This window comes from Chiloscyllium punctatum, chromosome 22 (genome assembly GCF_047496795.1).
Source record: "Chiloscyllium punctatum isolate Juve2018m chromosome 22, sChiPun1.3, whole genome shotgun sequence".
NCBI classification, from domain to species: Eukaryota; Metazoa; Chordata; class Chondrichthyes; order Orectolobiformes; family Hemiscylliidae; genus Chiloscyllium; species Chiloscyllium punctatum.
Window position 1 is genome coordinate 47,185,206 of NC_092760.1, and position 23,430 is coordinate 47,208,635.

Below are 23,430 nucleotides of genomic sequence, written 5' to 3' on the forward strand. Positions count from 1 at the left end.
TTGAACTCTACCAACATATCTTTCTATCTTGTCTCCTTACCTAGATAGGTATTCACAATACTTTCCTCAACCACTCCATGTTGTTGTGAGTTCCACAGTCTCAACAGTCATTGCAAAAGGAGGTTACTCTTGTATCCTGATTTGAGTAAATTAAATATAACAGAAAAAGATTCTCTCCAAAGTGAAATTCTTCTTTCCCCTATGTAAAGTCCCCATATTGTGTAATGACCCCTGACAAAGAATAGCAGAAGCATATTTTTGCATTCCACTGTTGTCATTCAGATGGTTGACTCTTCCAATCCCAAATGAATCAGTAAAAGACTGAACATTCATCATGTGAGGCGATTACTTAAGTGGTGTTCCAGCATAATCTACAAAATTTCCATTGTACACTGCTGTTTTAAAAAAAATATGCATCTTGTGTTTTCAGACAGAATTAACCATTAGTTCCAATGAAACGTTTTACCTTGCTAATTCCCCACATTACATGAGTTCTCTGTGGATCAGGAAGCCTGAAAAACAGTGTGATACAGGCATTAATTCTGAATACTTAAATGTGAACAAAAATATAGCAACACAGATATAATAAAAAGCACCAAGATAGCAAAATCTGTTTGTTGAATTTTCAAGCACAGAAGTTGGAAAAACAAAGTATGGTCCATCTATAATTAATGTAAATGCAATTATTTTCACTCCCCCATAAACAAAGTTGAATCAAAATGACTGCACAGACAGCATGCAATGCTACAATACCTACATTTCACAACTATTGTGCAATGTTCTGGCATTGTCTCAGATTACATTAACAAGTTGACAGAAGTCTGTGATTAAGTATGAGTGATTAGACAGGCCAACATGGGGTGAGGCCACATTAGATTCGGTACTGGGTAATGAACCAGGTCAGGTGTTAGATTTGGAGGTAGGTGAGCACTTTTGCGATAGTGACCACAATTCGGTTATGTTTGCATTAGCGTTGGAAACTGACAGGTATATACCTCAGGGCAAGACTTATAGCTGGGGGAATGGCAATTACGATGCGATTAGGCAAGATTTGGGGTGCATAGGATAGCGAAGAAAACTGCAGGGGATGGGCACATCTGAAATGTGAAGCTTATTCAAGGAACATCTACTATTGGTCCTTGATTTACCTATTAGGCAGGGAGAAAGTTGTCGATGGCAGGAGCCATGGTTTACTAAGGAAGTTGAATCTCTTGTCAAGAGGAAGAAGAAGGCATATGTTAGGATGAGATGTGAAGGCTTAGTTAGAGTGCTTGAGAGTTGCAAGCTAGCCAGGAAAGACCTAAACAGAGAGCTAACAAGAGCCAGGAGGGGACATAAGAAGTCATTGGTGGATAGGATCAAGGAAAACCCTAAGGCTTTTTATAGGTATATTAGGAATAAAAGAATGACTAGAATAAGAGTAAGGCCAATCAAGGACGGTAGTGGGATGTTTTGCATGGAATCAGAGGAGATAGGGCGGCTCTGGTTTCCTCCCACGATACAAAAATGTGTAGATCAGGTGAATTGGCCATGCTAAATTGCCCATAGTGTTAGGTACATTAGTCAGGGGTAAAGTGGGGAATGAGACTGGGTGGATGTCTTCGGAGTATCGGTGTGGAGTTGTTGGGCTGAAGGGCCTGTTTCCATACAATAGGGAATCTAATCTGGATCGGGGAAGTGCTAAATGAATATTTTTAAATCAGTATTCACACTAGAAAAAGACAATGTTGTCGGGGAAAAGACTGAGATACAGGCTACTTGACTAGATGAGATTAAAGTTCACAAGGAGGAGGTGTTCGCAATTCTGGAAAGTTTGAAAACAGACAAGTCCCAAGGGCAGGATGGGATTTATCCAAGGATTCTCTGCGAAAACACGGAGGAGACTGCCGAGCCTTTGGCTTTGACCTTTATGTTGTCATTGTCTATAGGAATACTGCCAGAAGACTGGAGGATTGCAAATGTTGTTCCCTTGTTCAAGAAAGGGAGTAGAGGTAATTATAGACCAGTGATCCTCACTTGAGTCATGGGTAAAGTGTTGGAAAAGGTTATAAGAGATAGGATTTATAATCATCTAGAAAGGAACAAGTTGATTAAGGATAGTCAACACTGTTTTGTGAAGGGTAGGACGTACCTCACAAACCTCATTGGTCACCTTCTCAAAGAACTCAAACAGGTGGATGAGGGTAAAGCGGTCGATGTGGTGCATATAGATTTTAGTAAAGCATTTGATAAGGTTCCCCACAGTAGGCTATTGCACAATATATGGAGCCACATGGGATTGAGGGTGATTTAGCAGTTTGGATCAGAAATTGGCTAGCTGAAAGAAGACAGAGAGTGGTGGTTGATGGGAAATGTTTATCCTGGGGTTTAGTTACTACTGGTGTACCACAAGGTTCTGTTTTGGTTTCACTGCTGTTTGTAATTTTTATAAATTACCTGGATGAAGCCGTAGAAGGATGGGTTAGTACATTTGCAGATGACACTAAAAGGTGGGTAGAGCTGTAGATAGTGCCGAAGGATGTTGTAGGTTACAGAGGGACATAGATAGCTGTCGAGCCAGGCTGCAAGGTGACAAATGGAGCTTAACGCAGAAAAGTGAGAGATAATTCATTTTGGAAAGAGTAACAGGAATGTAGAGTACTGGGCTAACGGTAAGATTCTTGGTAATGTAGATGAGCAGGGAGATCTTGGTGTCCATGTACATAGATCCCTGAAAGTTGCCACCCAGGTTGATAGGGTTGTTCAGAAGGCATATGGTATGTTAGCTTTTAGTAGAGGGACTGAGTTTCGGAACCATGAGGTCATGCTGCAGCTATACAAAATTCTGGTGCCGCCGCACTTGTATTGCATACATGGTCACCGCATTATAGGAAGGATGTGGAAGCGTGAGAAAGGGTTCAGAGGAGATTTACTAGGATGTTGCCTGGTATGGAAGGAAGATCCTACAAGGAAAGGCTGAAGGACTTAAGGCTGTTTTTGTTGGAGAGAAGAAGGTTGAGAGGTGACTTATGAGAGACATATAAGTTAAATCAGAGGATTAGATAGGGTGGACAGTGAGAGCCCTTTTCCTCAGATGATGACGGCTAGCATAAGTGGACATAGCTTTAAATTGAGGGATGATAGACATAGGACTGATGTCAGAGATAGTTTCTTTACTCTGAGTAGTAGGTGCATGGAACGTTCTGCCTGCAACAGTAGTAGGCTTGCCAACTTTAAGGGCGTTTAAATGGCCATTGGATAAACATATGGACAAAAATGGAATAATGTAGGTTAGATAGGCTTCAGGTTGGTTTCACAAGTCGGCGCAACATCGAGGACCGAAGGCCTCTACTGCGCTGTAATCTACGTTCTGTGATTAGATTCCTTTTACATTATTGTTCACCCTAGAGGGAACTTCAAAAGATCCAATATTGAACAGCAGAAAAAAATGGCAAATCAGGTGGACTTGTTAAATGGACAGATCAGAAAAGGTGCTATTGATGAAGAACACTTGCTAATTTGGGGTAGAGTTTTTATTTTTATGCGGCTTCAGTAACTCTACAAACCAATACTCCAGTGAGTAAAATGATTGTACCTGAAAGGGTAGTGGGAGGCTTTGAGGTTTAGTTTTATTCCAGCAGTACATCTTTGTACACTTAATGGCCTTGGCCCAGGCTGTAGCAACCTGCAGCTAAATTCTGTATTTGTGGGTAAGAGGGGCAAGTAAACTGATGAGGGTGGAATGTGCATTCTGAGTCAGGAAAATAGAAATTCTACATGTAAATTGCTCGGTAGCTTGATTTAGAGTCTCCTAAATTGCAATGATAATGACGATTTTCTATACAAATGTGGGAAGACAGGTAGCACAGTGGCAATGTGACTGGACTCGTAATCTAAAACCACAGACTAAGATTCTGGGGACATAAGCTTCAGATCGCAACATGGCAGATAGTGAAATCTGAGTTCCAATTAAAAAGCTAGCCTAATGATGATTGTTGTCGATTGTCACAAAATCCCATCTAGTTCACTTATGTCTTTCAGGGAAGGCAATCTGCCATCCTTAAATGATCTGGTCTTCATCTGACTTCAAGTCCACATTAGTTAACTCTTAACTGTCCCCTGGACAATTAGGAATGTGCAATAAATGCTGGTCTAGCCAGTGACACCTGCAAATTATGAATGATATATTTTTGATTAATTATACAAAACAATTATCACTTTATTCACTATAGTTAATTTAAGATATAAAACTCACTTGTCAAAGCTGAGAACACTTTGGAATGAGTCCATATCACCAAATATCGATAACATATACACTTCATCCACAATTACATGCAATTTGTATCTGCACCACCAGGGGAAAAAAAAAGAAATCTTATTGAATTAAGTTGTGCAAACAATCTCAGTTCAAAGAAGGGGCTTGATTTTTATACTCAATAAAGCTAGAATGTTTAAATGATGCAGTGAGTCTACTGAACATCTTGACTGGGGACTGGATAAGTTCCTGTTTTGCCCTTCAATGCAATAACATCTTGAATAGACTATGTCACTTGTTTTAAATATTGATAAGTTACTTCAATTACACAATTACAGCTCATTTGGGGTAGATCTGGACTCTGTGCATCTACTAAAACATTAGCAGCATGTCAGCAGCTTGTTTACTCTCTTTCCTTACTTTTGTTTTCATTGAAGTCTACATCTTGGGGATCTTTGGAAAATATGGTGAAGTAAATTGTTTAAAGGCCTCTAAAAATGTTAATCTATGTATCAGTGTCCAGGAACTGCATAAGAGTGTCAGGTGGGACAAGAAAAGCAAAATATCCTTATGGCCAAATACCTGGTGTCATATGACAGAGCTTCAGAAAATCAGATAATGAAATTATTGACACAAAATAATCTTGACACAACATGAGTTTGTTCTAATAATGTGCATAGCTTGTGGCAGAACCAGAACCAACCTCTTGGCTAAAAATGATATTAATTTGCAAAATAATATCAAGCTCATCAGCACACAACAATGATTGATACACATCAGGATTTGAAAGGCAGCGTGGGGAATGCAGAAAATTATTAAATCCACATTACAATGTAATAAAGCACTATTCTAGCAATTGTCACAGATTTTCAGCGTAGATCAAACTACAACATTCTGCAAAATATATTTTTAGTTCTCATAAAGATACATGTAAATAAGTTTAAAAAAAACAAGTGCACGAGTTCTAATAGTTAAAATATTTGAGTCTGGATTTATTTTGTGAAAGTAAGTGAATTATTTGAAATCAAAGTTGAAGATGGTGCATAATCATTGAATGGGCAGTTTGGATTTCTTCTTAAGAGAATTAAATGAAAATAAAATGTACCTTTACAACCTGAAACTGATACAAACTACAAGTCTGCAGGGGATCTGCAATATCCATCTTCTAAACATTTTAACAATTTAAAAAAGAACATTACATCTCTTTACAAAGCTTCATTGCTGGTCAGGCAGGAAATTGTTTATGATACATAATTCCAGTGGAAATCTCACCTTTTAGCAAACTCAAGAAACTCTTTCATTTCTTTTGCGGAATAAATATCACCCAAGGGATTATGGGGATTTGTCAGAATCATTGCCGTGACCCTGGTACCCTGTGATAACACAAAAATCATTGATGTGTAGGATTGTTCTGTGCTAGCAAACTGCAAATCGAATCAAAATGAATCTATTTTAGGAGTACACTTAATTAAAAATATGTTGACATTAACAAACTCTTCCTGTTGAGAACTGAGTCGTGCTAATTAATATAAACAAAATTTAAACAATATAAACAAAGATTAAACTATCAGGTTCAGACTGAAAAATCTGCATCTTGCATGTTCATTTCTGATGTGCAACATTACAGTCTTGCCTTCCTGTCTCAAATTGCACAAGATATTCTGATTAAATCAACATGAATGTGCATTTATGCAGCAGCTTTAATGCAGTAAATTGCCTCAAGGTGCATCATTGTAGACTTATAAAATAATTTAAGCCTTTAGGAAATATTAGGTCAATTAAACAAAACTTGGTCCTAAGGAATCTCATAAAGGAAGAGAGATGGTTAAGGAAGAGGAAAGACTTATAGAAAGAATTCCAGGCTTCAGGATGTAGACTTTTATGTAGCTTTATAGATTCATCAAACTCCAACAACCACAGTCAGTCAGTCAGTTATTCGATTTTTAAAGATTTCACTTGGACCGACATTGAAGGATGGATGTACAAAGTAATTCAAAATCCTATTCTGGAAATAGGTTAAGAGCACTGAACTATTCCTTTACAAAGTTCTGAGGTAAGTCATCTGTGTGGAAAATTATGAGTTCGGTATTTAATTTTTATTTTTTTCTCAACTGCCTCATTCACTATACTTAGGGACTAGCCCTCTGATCTAGCAATCATTCAACAGTTGTAAACCAATGGAAGTTTTCCTTTCAGAATACCAAGTGTTACTATTCCACTGAAGCTGAAACGACTGACTGGAGATTGAAAAGAAATGTTGAAAAGTTGTTAAGCTTTCTTTAAAACATTTTAGTCAATTAGAAAATACCAGCATAATGCAGTTGAAGCAAACAGTGTGCTGAGGCAGGATTAAATGTTGACTTTGTAAACTTCAAAAAAAAAACACTGGAGTTGAGGCTGGATAAAGACAGGACTGAAATACAAGATATTTTGCATACAGTGACTATTCAACGCATTGTACAGAACATGTTAACCTGAAAACATGGGAAACAGATTCTCATACTTTATGCTGACATTTTTAAAAGCAGAATCTTCTTGCTGAACAGATTAAATTGACAGTAAAGGAGAAATGGAGACTGAGTTAATGCCTGAGTAGATTGGAAGGGCAATAATGACTGATGGTGAACTACACTCAGTTAGCAAGGAATGATGTGTATAAGATGGCAAAATGAGCAAAATAAAGAATCTTCTGGCATATTGCAATAAAATGTTCTTCAGGAACTATTGCTAGGATATTTTGGTGTCCATTATAGATTCACTTTGAACACAGTGCTAAAAAAAACAAGGTAAGCATCAAGATTAATTTCCAGCTTGATCGAATTAGCAAGTACAGAAGTTAAATTGAACCTGTATGTAACCTTGCCTAGCCCATATTGATTGCTGTACTGCAAAATGGATATTAAAACTCAAGGAGCTTTAAAAATAATTTGCAAACATTATAAAAAAAAAATTAGGATTATGTACTTAACAAGAAAGGCTAAACATTCTCAGCTATGTTATTCTTTACAGCGCGAGGAATTTGGGTTTGATTCCAACCTTGGGTTACTATCTACACATAACAACCCTTTGACACAATGTGTTATTTGTTCAGTATTAGAAAAAACGGCATGAATTGGTCAACTGAAGATACACGTTACATAATCTCTGCAGAACGTACAATTTCTTTTTTAAAATTGTGTACAGAATTTTGATCAATTAACCTCGTTGTCTGAAACTAACATAGAAAGCAAAGCAACATAAAAATAAAGATAAATAAATTGTGAAGAATCAAAATTTCTGAACCACCCACGCACCTGTAGCTTTGCAATCTGCATTGTTTTTTCAAGCTTTCCTACTGTTAATTGAAATGGACGTGTATCTCCATCGGTCACCTAAAACAAAAACATCAAAGTTCACTACAAGAATTAGACTCACATCTCCATGTTGCAAATTTCTAATGTTCTTTGGGATTGACTATGAAGATGCAGTATTTTTACAAGTTAACACACATAATCACACATTACAGCATCAACAAAACCCAACCAGTATAACTCACTCAACCGCCATCCATAATTCCTTGATTAAGGGGACAATTAAAAAAAAACAGACTGGCCACTTCAAAGTTTCAGAAGTGCTTCAGTCAAACAGACACTTTGCCTGAACATGAAAATTTCGAGGTGAAAGGGTAGTTTTGTAATACAATGAACCACTGGTAAGTAACTACACACTTGTCCTGATCATGTTCAACAATGCACTAGTGATATGGAAATAAAAATCCAACAACATGTTTAGAACAAAACTACATGTTACATATGTTAAATTCCTAATACATCATTGTTCAGGACATAATTCAGAGACAACCAGTGATAGAGACTACTCTTTGAGTTACTCAATTGTTTAGTCCTCATTCACTGAACTGAAGTACAGTATGATGAAGCAAAACAAACAACAGATTATGCAGCTAATTGTTTTTGTGCGATCTCCTTACTTTGCTCTCCAAATCCACAAGTAATGGTTTGACTGCGCTGTAGAAAAATATATCATCCTTGATAACACCATAGTATGGAGAAGATAGTAGAATTGTATCTGCCAAAACAGAAGGAAAACCAGGCAGTATAATTAATTTAATAATAAAATGACACATGGTCGAAAGATAGAAGTTAACATTATGTCCTTACTGACTCAACCCTCTGTTTGCTAGTATAAATGTTGCAATTAACTAGTAATGCATAGGCTACTCGTGATATACACTATAGCACCAAGGATCAAGGTTGAGAGTAAGAGAGGATTTAGTGCCAATGATAACAAATAAGCATAAATCAAAAATTGAAATTTTATCCATTTCCGAAAATAATGAATATAGTATTATTTGCTTAAGATATTCCCCAAACTTGCAGAAATAAGATTATTTTTGGAATTGTTCTTGGGATCCAGGCAATGCTAGCATGGCCTCAAAATTGACAATGCTTAGTTGCCTTATAAAATATTGCAGTGGGGCATCTCCTTAATTCATGCTCTGAAAATAAGTAGCAAATTACAGGACAGCAATCGATCAACAATGATGAAACTACAGTGGAAGAGGTACAAATTAGAATAGTGCAGAGCTTGGAGAGAAACCTGGAGGTGATGTTGTTCCCAAGACATTCCTTTTCTTGTCTTTCTCAGTGATAGAGGTCATGTGGCTAACAGACAGTCCCCATAATGGGTTACTACAGTGCCTCCAATAGTTGGTATAAACTGTAACTACAGCTCAGTGGGGAAAACTAGGATTATTGCTCAAATAGTTTTGGGTTTATAGACACTTATATTTGTTCAATGGCAATCATTCTGTGAATACTCTCTTAAGAAGCTGTAATGTCAAGGCTGGATTGTGAAACAGAAGTGTCAGCTTTGCTAAAAATGTCAACTAGTCAGTTATGTGTTTGTCAAATAGTTTACTCTAGAAATTGCTTTATTTTGAAATACTTTTGATAAGTATTTTAAAACCTTTGCACAAGATCAATGAAAGGTGGTTAGTTTGGAGACTACAGAATTGCTTGCAGAATGTAAAAGATAAGATGAATGCTGAAACTGCAATTGTACAAACATTGAGTTATTATCAGAAGCAAAAATCTTAGAACCTTCAGAAAACATCTATCTATCAGAACATAGAGAATCCATGAACTATCGATTACCTCAACTTGATAACAATCATATTGACCAGGACAAATCTATGGCCTAATAAGAGTGTTAGGATTTCATTGGGATGGAAGATAAAGAATTACAGAACATTGTTGAGAAAACAAGAAGACATATAGCTTATGGTCAACAGAATACAGAACAAAAGAGAAGACTGTGCCCCAGACAACTCAAAGCAAAGAGTCAGAGTTGAGTCCCCTTGTGCTGGGTAAACTATGACAAGGATGTAGCAATCTTTCAGCGTGATCTGGAGAGGTTAGGTGAATAGTCAAATCAATGGCAGATGTAATATAATTTGGATAAACATGAGGTTATTCACTTTGGAAGCAAAAACAAGAAGGCAGATTACTACCTGAATGGCTGTAAATTGGGAGAGGGGAGTGTGCAGTGGGACTTGGGTGTCCATGTACACCAGTTGGTGAAGGGAAGCATGCAGGCGGCGATAAAGAAAGCAAAGGGTTTGTTAGCCTTCATTGCCAGAGGTTTCGAGTACAGGAGCAGGGATGTGTCATTGCAGTTATATGGGATTTTGGCGAGACCACATCTAGAATATTATGATTAGTTTAGGTCTCCTTTTCTGAGAAAGATGCTCTTATTCTCAAGGGAGTACAGCGAAGGTTTACCTGGCTGATTCCAGGGATGGCAGGACTGACGTAGGAGGAGAGATTGACTAGGTTAGGATTGTTTTTTGCTGGAGTCCAGACGAATCAGGGTGGGGCACTCATAGAGACTTATAAAATTCTAACAGGTTGAGACAGGGTAGCTGCAGGTAGGATATTCCTGATGGTGGATATGTCCAGTACCAGGGGTCACTGTTTGAGGATTTGGGTTATGTCATTTAGGACTAAGATGAGGAGACATTTCTTCACCCAAAGAGTGATGAACCTGTGGAATTTGTTACTACAGGAATCTATTCAAGAAGCGGCGAGACCTAGCACTTGGTGCAAATGGTTTCAAAGGTTATGGGGAAAAGCATGATTAGGCTACTGATGTGGATGATCAGCCATGATTGTGATGAATGGCGGAGCCGGCTTGAAGGGGCGAATGGCCTCCTGCTGCTTCTATGCTATCTAACAATTGCCATTATTAGGTATTAACTTTGCATTTCTGTGGTATACTTAATAAGGTCCTTAACTTATTAAGAAATGCGAATGTGTACCTTGAGGTCAGAATTTGTCAATACCCTGAGTGAGATGGACTGCAGTAATCTCTGTCTCACATTGATTATTATAGTGAGAGGTCTTTCTGTCCATGATATCTTACATTTACAGTCTACATGGTGTCAAATGACGCTGAGCTTCTAAGATAGTATTGGGTTTCATCCATCCAGGTCAGCAGAGAATATGCCATTACACTTTTGATTTGAGTCATGGAGATGGCAAGAATCGAGAGGTCAGGAGGCAAGCTACCCATCAGAGTTGTAACCACAGCCTTAAAAATGGCCTTGATTTACCTGATCAAACTAGATTAGATTAGATTCCCTACAGTGTGGAAACGGGCCCTCCAGCCCAACAAGTCCACACCGACCCTCCAAAGAGTAACCCACCCAGGCCCATTTCCCTCTAACTAATGCACCTATCACTATGGGCAATTTAGCATGGCCAATTCACCTGACCTGCACATCTGTGTGACCGTGGGAGGAAACTGGAGCACCCGGAGGAAACCCACGCAGACATAGGGAAAATGTGCAAACTCCACACAGACAGTTGCCCGAGGCTGGAATCGAACCTGGGACCCTGGTGCTGAGAGGCAGCAGTGCTAACCACTGAGCCACCACCATGCCGCCCTAGGTTTTGGAACAATAGTAGTCTCCAGGGTTAAAGTGTTATGGAGAGCTGGGATGAAAGTGGAGCTGAGACTGAGATGAGATCAGCCATGGATCATGTAAAATGGCGGAGCAGGCTCATGGAACTGAATTGCTTGCTCCTGCTCCTAGTTCTTATGTTCCGGGAAGGAAAGTTATCCTTCCTTGGCTTTCCCATTGATTTTAGTTGTGTTAGGGCTCTTTGTTGCTCAGTTGAATGCTTCACTGGTGATAAGTACAGCTGGTCATCCTTACCTCTCTTCCAAGTTTCAACTCTTATCTCTATATCTGGCTCAAGGAAATGATGATGGCAACTCAGAAGGTGTAATTTGACTTTTACACTACTCTTGTATTAATTTTTTAAAAATGTTACATCTAAGATACCATTTCCAGAAAACCAAAAGGAAATCCAAATATCACTTAATTAAAGAACGTCCCTGATTCAACCTTTACTTACCTCCAGGATCACAGAGCACAGCAGACAGTGAAGAAAACAGGGAACCACAACCATTAACCACTACTATCTAAAATAATGGAAAAATAATGTGTTAACATACTTGGTTAATTAGCATTCTACGAACTAGTAGAATTTTGGGAAGAGGAAAGATGGCCTTTTCATTTAAAGTAACTTTCAATTTCAATTGTATAAAATGACAATCATTATATATAAAGAAATCAAATCACTGATTCACAGAAATGTGTCACTCACATTGCTAGGACACCCACTCCTACTATTTAGACAGGCATCTAGTTTTTAATCGATGATTCACATTAATGTTACTCAGAGACTTCAAAAGAAACCCATTCATTGAGATACTCAATCTTCAAGGAAGGTTCAGCTAAATTTAACTGAATCATAGAATGCTTACAAGGACAGGAGGAGCCCATTGGTGAATTATGTCTGTGGTTGATCTCTGTACAGCAATTGAGATAGCCCAATACCTGAGATAGCGTTCCCTACACGGTGCTGCACATTTTAATCTAACTCCCTTTTACAAACTATGATTGAATTTGCTCCCACCTCATGCTCAGTCAGTGCATTCCAGATCCTAACAGCTCAGTGCACAAAATGCACAGATTTTCCTCAGCTTGCCGGTTTCTTTGGCCAAGCCTCTTGAATCAGTGACATTTTAGTTCTTGACCCTTTCACCAATTGGGAACTGTTTCTCCCTGTGTTCTCTGTCCAGATCCCTCTGATTTTGAAAACCTCGAAAATCTCCTCTCCATCTTCTCTCCTGCAAGGAGGACAACTCCAGGCTCTGTCAATCTATCCACATATCCAACATACCTTGAAGCATTCTCATAATTTTTTCCTGCAACCTTCCCAAATCTTTCACATCCTCCAAAAGTGCAGTGCCATGAACTCAACATATAGGCCCAGAAATACTGATCAGCTCAGAATCCAAATATCTAATCTTTATTTCTTTAAAATCAGTTCAGCTATAAAGGAGGGAAAACTAAAAGAATGGAAGGACAGTAACTTAAGGAGATTATTTAGTTATGGGAAAAGGTAGGCTTCTCTGCTGCCATTAATCTGACTCCAGGATGCAATGTTGCCTCTGATACTAGATTCAAGGATATCAGGGGCTGGCTGCAGAAGTCAGAGACCGTGATTGACATTGTCACTAAAAACATTGGTAGAAAGGGAAATGTGGTTCTGCAGTCAGAATTTAGGTAGCTAGGCAGAAAATTTGTAAGCAGGACCCCGAAATAAATAGTCTCTGGATTACTCCCAGTACTATCTGCCAGAGAAATAGGATGATAAGGCAGGTGATTGTGTGGCTGGAACAATGTTGGAGAGAGGGTTCTAGAATCCTGGCACACTACCAGTGGCTTCAGGAGAGACAGCACCTGTATAAGCCGGACAGACAATAATTGAGTTCCTTGCAGAGCATTTTGCTGGTGCTGTTTGGGAGGTTTTGTTCTGAGAGGTGGGAAAGAGCAATGTGAAATTAATTCACAGAGGTGCGAATAGGACAGAATATCAGTGAGGAATGTCAGGATTACACTGCATGTATGTGAAAGCACAGATTACAGTTAACAAGATTGGAGAGTTATAGGCACAGATTGTCTTGTGGGATTATGATGTTGCTGCAATGACAAAGGTCTGGCTTAAGGAAGGGCAGGACTGGATGTTAGATGTTCCTGGTTATAAAGATGTTCAGAAAAGAGAAACAAGGAAAAACATGGAGGAAGGATGGTGATGTTGGTTAAGGAGAACATTGTAGTGCAGGTAAATAAGACTATCCAGAGGGTTCAAGGACAAAACCAACTTGGCTACAGTTAAGGAAGAAAAAGGCACAATCACATTGTTCGCTGTACCCTATAAATCATCAACTAGTGGGAATGATGAAGAGGAACAAATCTGCAAGAAAATTGCAGAGTGTTCTAATGGAGGACTTTCAATGAATATAGATTAAGATAATCGTAGTATTAAGTATGGAAAGGAACATGCACTCCTATATTGTGTTCAAATAATTTGTTATCGCAGTCTGTGTCCAGTACAACAGAAAATGGAGGCGCTGCTTGACATGGCTCTTGGGAATGAAATGGATGAAGTAGAAAAAATGCCAATAGGAGAACATTTAGGGGCAGTGATATTTGTTTTAAAGATTAGGATGTTGGTGAAGAATGACAGTGGTCAACCCAAATAATCAACTGGTGGTTGATTAGCCAACTCCAATGGGGTAAGAATGGACTTCAGCCATTCAGATTCAGACTTATAGATAGGGATCTCTTCCTTCCTAGTTAAACAAATATTTTCCTTGCATTATACTTACCTGTGAAGTTTGTTGCAATGTTCTTCTCACAAAGGTATTGCATAAATGTAAGCTGCTATTATTGAAATGGTTTCCCAAAAGCCAGCTATAGTACACACATCTATACTCAGGCTCAATACTTAGCATATTGGGGTTAAAAAAGTCAAGTAGAAGCTGAAGTTCAGAACTTCCATTGTTGCACAGCATTTGAAAGGCATATATTCTGTGATCCAGGGATGGCAGCAATTCAGCCATTCATTTCACGTTGAACGTCAGGATGAGCTCCATAATTTGTAAACATTGATAACCACTTTCTACCTAGTTAGGATTCAAACCTGTGAGTTGCCTAGTGACTGTCCAACTTAAAAAGAAGGCATGTGAGGTCTCTTTATGTTTGACAAAAAATGGGACGTGCTGAGTTATAAAAATTCCAAACCCATTTTCCTCTCTGAGAAAACCCAAAAGATTCATGGATACTGTTAATCATAAATAAAATCAGAAGTTGCTGGAAAAGCTCAGCAGGTCTTGCTGCATCTGTGAAGAGAAAGCAGAGTTATTAATACTTCCTCAGAACTGATGGTAAACAGGAAAATGTGGGTTTACATGCAGGAGATATGGTGGGAGGAAGGGGGAACGGAGTAATTGATAGTTGGGGAGATGAAGCAGAATGAAGAGACAGCAATAGTAGGAAGACACAATGTTGTGAACTAGGACAAAGATTTTGAATTCACATAATTAGGAATAATGGATATGCAAAACTTGAACAGTTAAATATTCACAGCTATTCTTTACTTATAAATACTCACGTTCTCAGGCTTGAGGAGCACTGGTGCCTTACAGTACTTTGTCAAAAACTTTCCCACTTGCACACGAAGACTGAGGTAGAGAAAGACAAATATTTTCAATTCTTCTGTTGGACATTTTTCTCTCAATACACAAATTCACAGATAGAAAGTTAATCAAAACAAAAATAGAAAGACATTCCTGAAAGAGAGAAAACATAAGCAGCGCCGTATTATAAAGTCCTAATTTAAGATTAGATGGTAGATGGTGCAAGTTTGGAAGGAACTGTTCATGAAGCTTTAGCAAGTTTCTGCAGAGCAGTTTGTGAATGGAGTACACTGTAACCATTGTGATCTAAAAGTGGAGGAATGAATGTTTCTCTCCAACAGGCAGGCTGCTTTATCTTGGATGGGGTTGAGCTTCTTGAGCCTTGTTGCAACTCCACCATTCTTCTGACATGTATCTGAATGTGGAGGCGAGGATCAGGTGAGTTATTCTCCACTTTTCCTTTTTCAATTTTTCAACATCTCCAAAATGCAGCATTGTCTATCATTCTATTTTATTACTGGGGGGACTTAAAAGTTGGAGATCACCCAACAATGATGGCAAAACTTTGACATTCTTTTTTTATTCATTCACAGGATGAGGGCATCACTGGCTAGGACAGCATCTATTGTCCAACCCTAATTGCCCAGAGGGCAGTGGAGAATCAACCACATTGCTGTGGATCTGGAGTCACTTGGTAAGGATGGCAATTTCCTTCCCTAAAGGACATTTGTGAACCAGATGTTTTTTTTTTCTGACAATCGACAATGGGTTCATGGTCATCAATAGATTTGTAATTCTAGATTTCCACTGAATTTGAATATCTGCCATAGTGGGGGTCAAATCCAGGTCTCCAAAACATTACCACATCTCTGAATCAAGAATCCAGCTGCTGTCACCTCCTCATTTTATAATAATCTGCCTTTCCAGTGCACCTTTAATACCGAAAAATACTTTAGGACATTTTACAAAGATGAAACAATCATAAATGCATGCCAAAAGAGATATTCCAAGGGGGACTAAAAGCTTGGTTTTGCAGGAGGGCTTTTAAAGGAGCAGTGAAGACATGGAGAGGCAGACTACAGAGGGGAAATTAGGAATGGCCTTAAGTGGCTCAATCTCTTGTACTGGACCCAGGAAACAGCAGAAGTAGGGACATGGAAAAACTCAATGGTGAGTTTCCAAAGTATGTATGATCATAAAGAAGTATTAAAAATGTTTGCAATTAATTATAGCCACTTTCTACAAGTCTGCACAGAGTATTCAAACTTTAAAGCTCTGAATTGGTAAGAGACCTGAGTTTTGATTCAAAAACATATTACATTGCAATTAAAACAAAAGGCCATATCTTCTATTCAGCATCAGACACTAAACACAAAGATTTCTGTGACCCAACATATTTGGTTTTTGTTTTGCTGGGATTTCCAATGGGTCAGCACATAGTCTTTCAAGCACAAGAATTGATGGACAAAGATAGGAAATGCCCCCTTTTCACAACAGTAGTTAGTTCTGATATAAAGTGATATTTCCGTTCTCACGCGATCTCATTTTATAAGAAAATCGCATAATAGCCACGCCATTTAAACTAATGGGGCCAGAATCACATTATAGTCAATACAAGTAAGGGAAGTTTGCATTCTACAAATAATGGTCTAAATTCTTCAATCACATTAAAGCCAATTTGAGTTAAAGAAACGTGTTATAGCAGAACTGACTATAACTGGCATTTTCAGATAGGTTTTTAAAGATCACAGCTGTTCCAGCAAGTGACTTCGATTTGATTTGCTTTATGACTATTCACTGTACGTTGGTACACACAAAGGTGTTGTATTATGCGATTTACGGGCAGATCATATTATACAAGTGCTTCAGGATAACAGAACAGAGTGCAGGATATAATGTTACAGCTGCCGATAAGGTGCAGACAGTGATCAACATTAACGCAAAAGTCTGATCAACATTAACAGCAAGAAAGAAGCTGTCCTTGAATCTGTTTACAAACCTAGGTCTTGGAGTCTGGAGGTGAGTTTGTTTTGGAATTATTGTGTTGAAGACGGAGCTGCCACCAATAAATAGGAGCCTGATGGAGGTATCCTTGATGCCCAGTTTTAGGGATAAGTTCCAGGGAGATGGTATCTGCCATAGACCTATTGCGCCGGTAGGTGAATTGCAAAGAAATTTGGCAATCCGAAAAGCTGGAGTTGATATGAGCCATGACCAACCTCTTAAAGCACTTCATAACGATGGATGTCAGAGCCATTGAGGTACACTGCATGATTTTTCTTGGGCATTGGGATGGTGGTGGTCTTCTTGAAGTAGGTGGGAACTTCAGATCTTAGTAAGGAGAAATTAAAGATGTTTGTGAATAATCCTGTCAGCTGGTCCACGCAGGATCTGAGCGCATGTTTGGGGACTGCATCTGGGTTGGTCGGTTTCCATGGGTGTGCCCTTAAGGCAGCCAATCTAATGCTTGCAGCAGTGACTGAGGGCACATGTGCATCCAAAGCTGTTGGGACGGGTGACATCGATTCACTGTCCTTCCGTTCAAACAAGTGTAGGATGCATTGAGCTCATCGGGTAAGGAAGTACTGTTGCCCAGGATTCTGTTCAACTCTGCCTTGTAGCCAGTTATGTCATGTAAACGTTGCCACAAACAACAGGTCTCTATGGGGTTAGTCTGGGTCTCGAGCTTAGTTTGATATTGTCTCTTGGCATCCCTAATGAGTGATATAGTGAATGAAGAAGTCGGTGGATAGATGGATTGGGCAGGTTGGTAACTGGGTCACATTGAGAGGGTGGTAAGAATGGGTAAGTCAAATTGCAGTGGTCTGCTTGGGTCAGAGGAATAGCTGGATCAGGTCTCATTGCATCAGGAGATGGTCAGGCCAGCCGTCCAGGTCGAGTCAAACCAGATATTAACTAGTTTAAGGTATTCAGGATGAGTTACAAGTAGCTAGGGCAAATCTTTGACACTGAAATCAGCCCACAGCAGGTTTGACTTCATCACAGAATCCCTACATTGTGGAAGCTGCCATTCAACCCATCATATCCACATCGACCCTCTGATGAGCATCCCACCCAGACCCAACCTGTAACCCTGCATTCCCATGGCCAATCCACCTAGCCTGCACATCCCTAAACACTTTGTACAATTTAGTATTGCCTACAACTTAATCCGCACATCCTTGGATAGTGCAAGGAAATCTGAGTACCCGGAGGAAACCTGCACAGACACAGGGAGAATGTGCAAACCCCATGCAGACAGTTGCCAGAGTCTGGAATTGAACCTGGGTCTCTGTCACTGTGAGGCAGCAGTGCTAACCACTGAGCCACCATGCTGCCCACACCACCCCCCCAGGCAATTTCTACACAGTTATTAGGACCTCTGTGACATCCCAATGTTCATCTCCTAATTTGCATCCAATTTTTCATTATCCCAATAGTGGAAGTTTTGGGCTAACAATATAAGACTGACTCCTACAGAAAAGGAGCCCACATACTGAAATCTATGGATAGTGTTGAGCAGCTTCAAATCAGTGCACTGACATAACTGTCCTTCAAGTGGCACAACTTGACCTTTTAGAGTCTAAATAGTTCTGAATGGAAGCAAAATACTGCAGATGTTAGAAATCTGAAATAAAACAGTGCTGGAAAAACTCAGCAAATCTGGCAGCACCTGCAGAAAGAAAAGTATGGTTAATACTTTGAGTTTAAGAAAGCATTTGTTTCTCTGAAAACAACTTCAGGGTTTGTTTCTAAGATTCTTTTTTTTATAACTTTAGCCCACAGCTAAAATTGCATTGCAGATAACAAACGATCATCATTTATTTTTGTCAACGTGGCAGCCAAAGTGCACATAGCAAGGACCCATAAACAAAACTAAATTGCCTTTTCTTCTTTGACAGTGTTTGTTGAGAAATTCTGTGCCCTTTAAATTATGGCACAATCTTCTATACATGCAGCAAAGTGACCTTTGTTTAATGTCTAATCTTAAGGATTGCATTTCAAACAAGCATATTTTGTCATTATTTGTCATTATTTCACTAATCCTAATGTCATGAACACATCCTTCACTTGGGCTCAAACCCACAGCCTTTGGACTCAGACATGATTGCATAATTATTGAGCCAAGGTTGATATGAAAACTATGAGAAGGATGTGATCTAAAAATCAACAAACAGCATTGTAAAATTACTCAATACTTACAACTCATGCCCTTTCCAGTCTGGATACTGCAAGAGTGGAGGGTCTATCTGATAAATGTCAGTTCGCATCAACTGCAAACAAGAGATCAATCAGCATTTTTATTGAGCATTTAGGATAAGAAACAATCCTTTAATAATTATAACTCGACATTGAAAATGGTGTGAACCTTGTTCTAAGTTTATGTATTTAGAAAGTTTAAATTACAAAGCATAAAAAAATTCTGAACTAAAATACCAGAAGAGTAATGATAAAAATATCTTTTCAAGAAAACAAACATGGCAACATGATAGCTCAGTGGCTAGCACAGCTTTCTCATGTCAGCAGGGACCCGGGTTCAATTCCTGCCTTGGGCAACTATATGTGGAATTTGCACATTTTCCTCATGTCTTCATTTCTCCCACAATCCAAAGATGTGCAGGTCAAGTGGATTGGCCATGCTAAATTGCCCATATAGTGTCCAGGGTTATTAAGCGAATATAGGTGGTTCCCTTATGAGATGTGCAGGGTAACAATTATTGGGCAAGGGGGTGGGTCTGGGTGGGATGCTCTTCATAGGGTCGGTGTGAACTCGATTGGACGGATGGCCTGCTTTTACACTTATAAGGATTCTATGACTATTCAATAGGTTTACTAAATAACACTTGTGTTTCAATTGGTCCTTCATTGTAAGGAACATTCCAAATAGCTTACAGAAAATTGTCTGTTGAACAAGGAAGGGGTAATGAATTTTCCCTGAAGGTCTCCTGCCTTAATCATCGACTCTCCTGCTCCTCGGATGCTGCCTGACCTGCTGTGAGTTTCCAGCAGCACACACTTGACTCTGATCTCCAGCATCTACAGTCCTCAATTTCTCCTAATGAATATTTAGCCAACTGGATGGGGATTTGAGAAGGTTCTTCAAAGGCAGAGAGGGATTTGGGAGAGATTGAAAGGTTAAGAGAGGAAATTTCAAATAAACAGTCAAACGATTGAAGGTTCTATTGCCAGTGATGAGTGAACCAGGCATTTTTAGATCAAATTGATGAGCTTTGATTCATTGGAAATATTGTCTATTTCCTGCCCTATTAGTTTAACAAACAGATTTATCATTCTTCAATCTCTGGCAGCAAAAGCAGAGTTAATCTAAAACAGTTATTATGTATTTTGTTTGACTTAACAAAAGAACTCTGAAAACTTGAGGATAGCATCACCAGGGGAGAAAACAGTTATACAAGGCTTATTAAAGATTTATATAAGTTAGATATTCTAAACAATTTAATTCTATTACAACTTGAATCAGTAAAGCATATTTAACATTGTAATCCTACGCAAAGCACTGCATAGGAACGTTATCAAACAAACTTTGAACAAAACAACAAATAAAAACTGTTGTAAAGTACGAGAGGACAGTAAAGAGGCAGATTGGATTAGGAAAGGAATTCCAGAGATTGGGATCCAGACAGCTGAAGTACAGCCACCAATGCAGAAGTGGAAAAAAAAATCAATATCCGTCAAACAGGATTGTGGCAAATGTCCACTCTGTATAATACATTTAACTTACCTCAGTTGGTGTATTGCGTCCAGTTCTAGGCATTACACTTTGGGAAAAATGTGAAAGCATTAGACAATGTGCAGAAAAGATTCACAAGGTTGGTTCTAGGGATAAGGACCTTAGTTATACAGATAAACTGAAGAGGGTTCTAGAATGGTCTGCATCTTAGGATTTTGAAACAAATGGCTTCATATATAGTGATAGCGTTGGTTTTATCTGTTGAAATTCTTTAGATTCTGGAAGGGTTCAGGTTGATTGGAAAATAGCTAACTTGGTATTTTAATTCAAGAAAAGAAGGAGACAGAAAGCAAAACATTACATGTCGGTTAGCCTAATATCTGTCACAGGGGAATTGCTAGAATTCATTGTTAAGGAGGATCTAGCAGGTTACTTTGAAAATCAAAATGTGCTTGATCTTTTGAAAGGAAAATTGTGCTTTAAATGGGAGGTTTTTTTGGATGAAACAGCAAGCAAGTATAAAAGGTAAAGAAATAAAATATCAAGAGAAAATAGAGGGTCTGCAAAGGGATATTGATAGGTCATGAGAGAAGTCAAATAATTAGCAGATGCAGTGAGCTGTAGGAAAATGTGAACTGAAAAGCAGAGTGCTGTTACAACAGAGAGACACTGCAGGACTCAGAGAAACCTGGTACTTGAATCATAAAACGTTAGTTTGCCAGTATGTGGAAGGCAATTGGAGTGCTGATAATTATTGTGAGGATAATCGAAGTTAAGAATACAGAGATTTAACTGCAGATGTACATAGAATTGGTGAGACCACATCTTAAGTATAGCATAATATTTTACTCTCCATATTTGTTATTGCAGTAGAAACAGTTCAAAGGATGTTCACTCAAATTATTCCTGGGATGAAAGGCTTATCTAATGACGTAAGATTTACCCATTAGGGTTTAGAAGAATGAGAGGTAATCTTATTAAAACTTACAAGATAGTGAAGGGACTTGACGGGGTGGAAAATGGTAGAATGCTTTCTTGTATGATGGTGTTCCAGGTGAACGGGGGAAAGAGTTGATTTAAGAATAGGAGACTTGATTTAAGAATAAGACTTTTCCCTTTTAAGGTGAAAATAAGTGGTGTTTTTCTCTCAGAGGGTCATGAGTCTATTCTCTTTTCAAGCAAACGGTGTAGCAGAACCAGTGTGTGTAATCAAGACTGAATTAGATGGTTTCTTTCATGAACAAGGGAATCACTGATTACATGGTGGCAAGAGACAGGAAAGTGGAACTAAGATCAAAGTCAAGATGTTAGTGAATGGGGAAAAGGCACCATGGACTGAACAGCCTACTCCAGCTCCTTCATCCAACATTCCAGTATTCACCTTGGAGGAGAGGTTTCAGAGGAGATTTGATAGAAATCTTCAAATTTATGAGAGATTTTGATAGGAAAATACTGTTCCAATATCTGGAGGAAACAGAACAAGGCAATATTGATTTAAGGTGATCAGCAGAAGAAGAATGGCAACGTGCGGAAAAACATCTTTTATAGCAAGTGGTTTGTATCTGGAATGCACTGCCTGACAGCATGATGCAAGTAGACCGAGTTGTGGATTTCGAAAGAGAACAGTTTCATTATCTTAATGGGGAATATGCGCAGAGCCATGGGGTCAAGGACGAGGAGTGAATTGCTCTTATAGAAAGCTGACATAGACCGTAAGATATAGCAGCAGAAGTAGGCCATGTAGCTCATAGAGATCTGCTCTTCCATTCGGTGAGATCAGGGTTGCCTTCAATCCCCAATGCCACATTCCTGCCTTTTCCACGTAACCCTTTATTGCCTTACTGATTAAAATTCACCCAGCCTCTACAGTTCTTTGTGGTCAAGAATTCCACAGATTCACAAACCTCTGAGGGAAGAAATCCTTCCTCAATGTCCTAACTTGACAAACTCTTGCTCAAAGATTATGGTCACTGGTTCTAGACTCTCCACAAAGTGAAACAATCTCTCTGCATTGCCCTATCAAGTGTCTTAAAGAATCTTGAGTGTTTCAATCAGGTTGACGCTCATTCATCTAAAATCCACTAAATAATAATTGAGTACAAGCCCAAATTATTGAACTTCTCCTCATATCTGGTATTAACCTAGTGAACCTTCTCTGGACTGCCTCCAATACAGCAAATCTTCCCTTGGACAAGGGGACCAAAATAGTTCACAGTATTCAAGGTCTGGTCACCTAACTAGTGCCTTGTATAGTTTTAGCAAGACTTCCCTGTTTTTATACTCAACTCCCTTTGAAATACAGACTAACATTTTATTTGCTTTCCTTATTATCTGCTGAACTTATTTGCTAACTTCTTGTAAGCTATGCACATGGATTCCCAAATTCCTTTGTGCTGTAGCTTTCTGGAGTCTTTCTCCATTTAAACAATATTCTGCACCTCTATTCTTCCTTTTACAGTACATCACCTCACATTTTCCCAGGATATCCCAAATGGCAAAGTTTAACTTTTAAACTCATTTAACCTATGTCCGTCTGCAGACGCATGTCATCCTTCTCACCTATATTTGCATCACCTGCAAACTTGGCTACAATACATTCACTTGTCTCATTCAAGTCATTCATATAATTGTGACCCCAGCAGCGATCGTTGTGGCACTTCAGTAGTTACAGTTGCCATTCTGAAAATGCCCCCCATGACCTAACCCTGTCTTTTATTAGTTAGCCAATCCTCCAACCATACTAATATAATCCTTTGTAGGCTCATACCTTATTAAGTAGCCTAATGTGTGATGCCTCATCAAACACCTTCTGAAAATCCAAATATATTACATTCACTGTTTCCCTTTATCTATGCTGCTTGTTACTTTATCAACGAATTCTATAATTTAGCTTACATGATTTCCCCTTCGTGAAATAATGCTGAGTCTGGTTATATTATGTACTATTTAATGC

The 23,430-nt window shown here is 38.8% G+C and overlaps 1 protein-coding gene across 3 annotated transcripts in view; it reads right to left on the reverse strand.

The window, feature by feature from the left end:
* accs (1-aminocyclopropane-1-carboxylate synthase homolog (Arabidopsis)(non-functional)) overlaps positions 1–23,430 on the reverse strand; it is a 66,195-nt gene that overhangs the window by 22,677 nt on the left and 20,088 nt on the right. For all 3 annotated transcript variants that reach the window (XM_072592235.1, XM_072592233.1, XM_072592234.1), the window contains 8 exons: positions 18,989–19,059; positions 14,761–14,830; positions 11,653–11,719; positions 8,202–8,299; positions 7,528–7,605; positions 5,507–5,607; positions 4,235–4,324; positions 467–512 (listed from right to left, as the gene is read on the reverse strand). In XM_072592235.1, the coding sequence (XP_072448336.1) occupies positions 467–512; positions 4,235–4,324; positions 5,507–5,607; positions 7,528–7,605; positions 8,202–8,299; positions 11,653–11,719; positions 14,761–14,830; positions 18,989–19,059 (621 nt within the window). The remainder of the gene's footprint in view (positions 1–466; positions 513–4,234; positions 4,325–5,506; positions 5,608–7,527; positions 7,606–8,201; positions 8,300–11,652; positions 11,720–14,760; positions 14,831–18,988; positions 19,060–23,430) is intronic.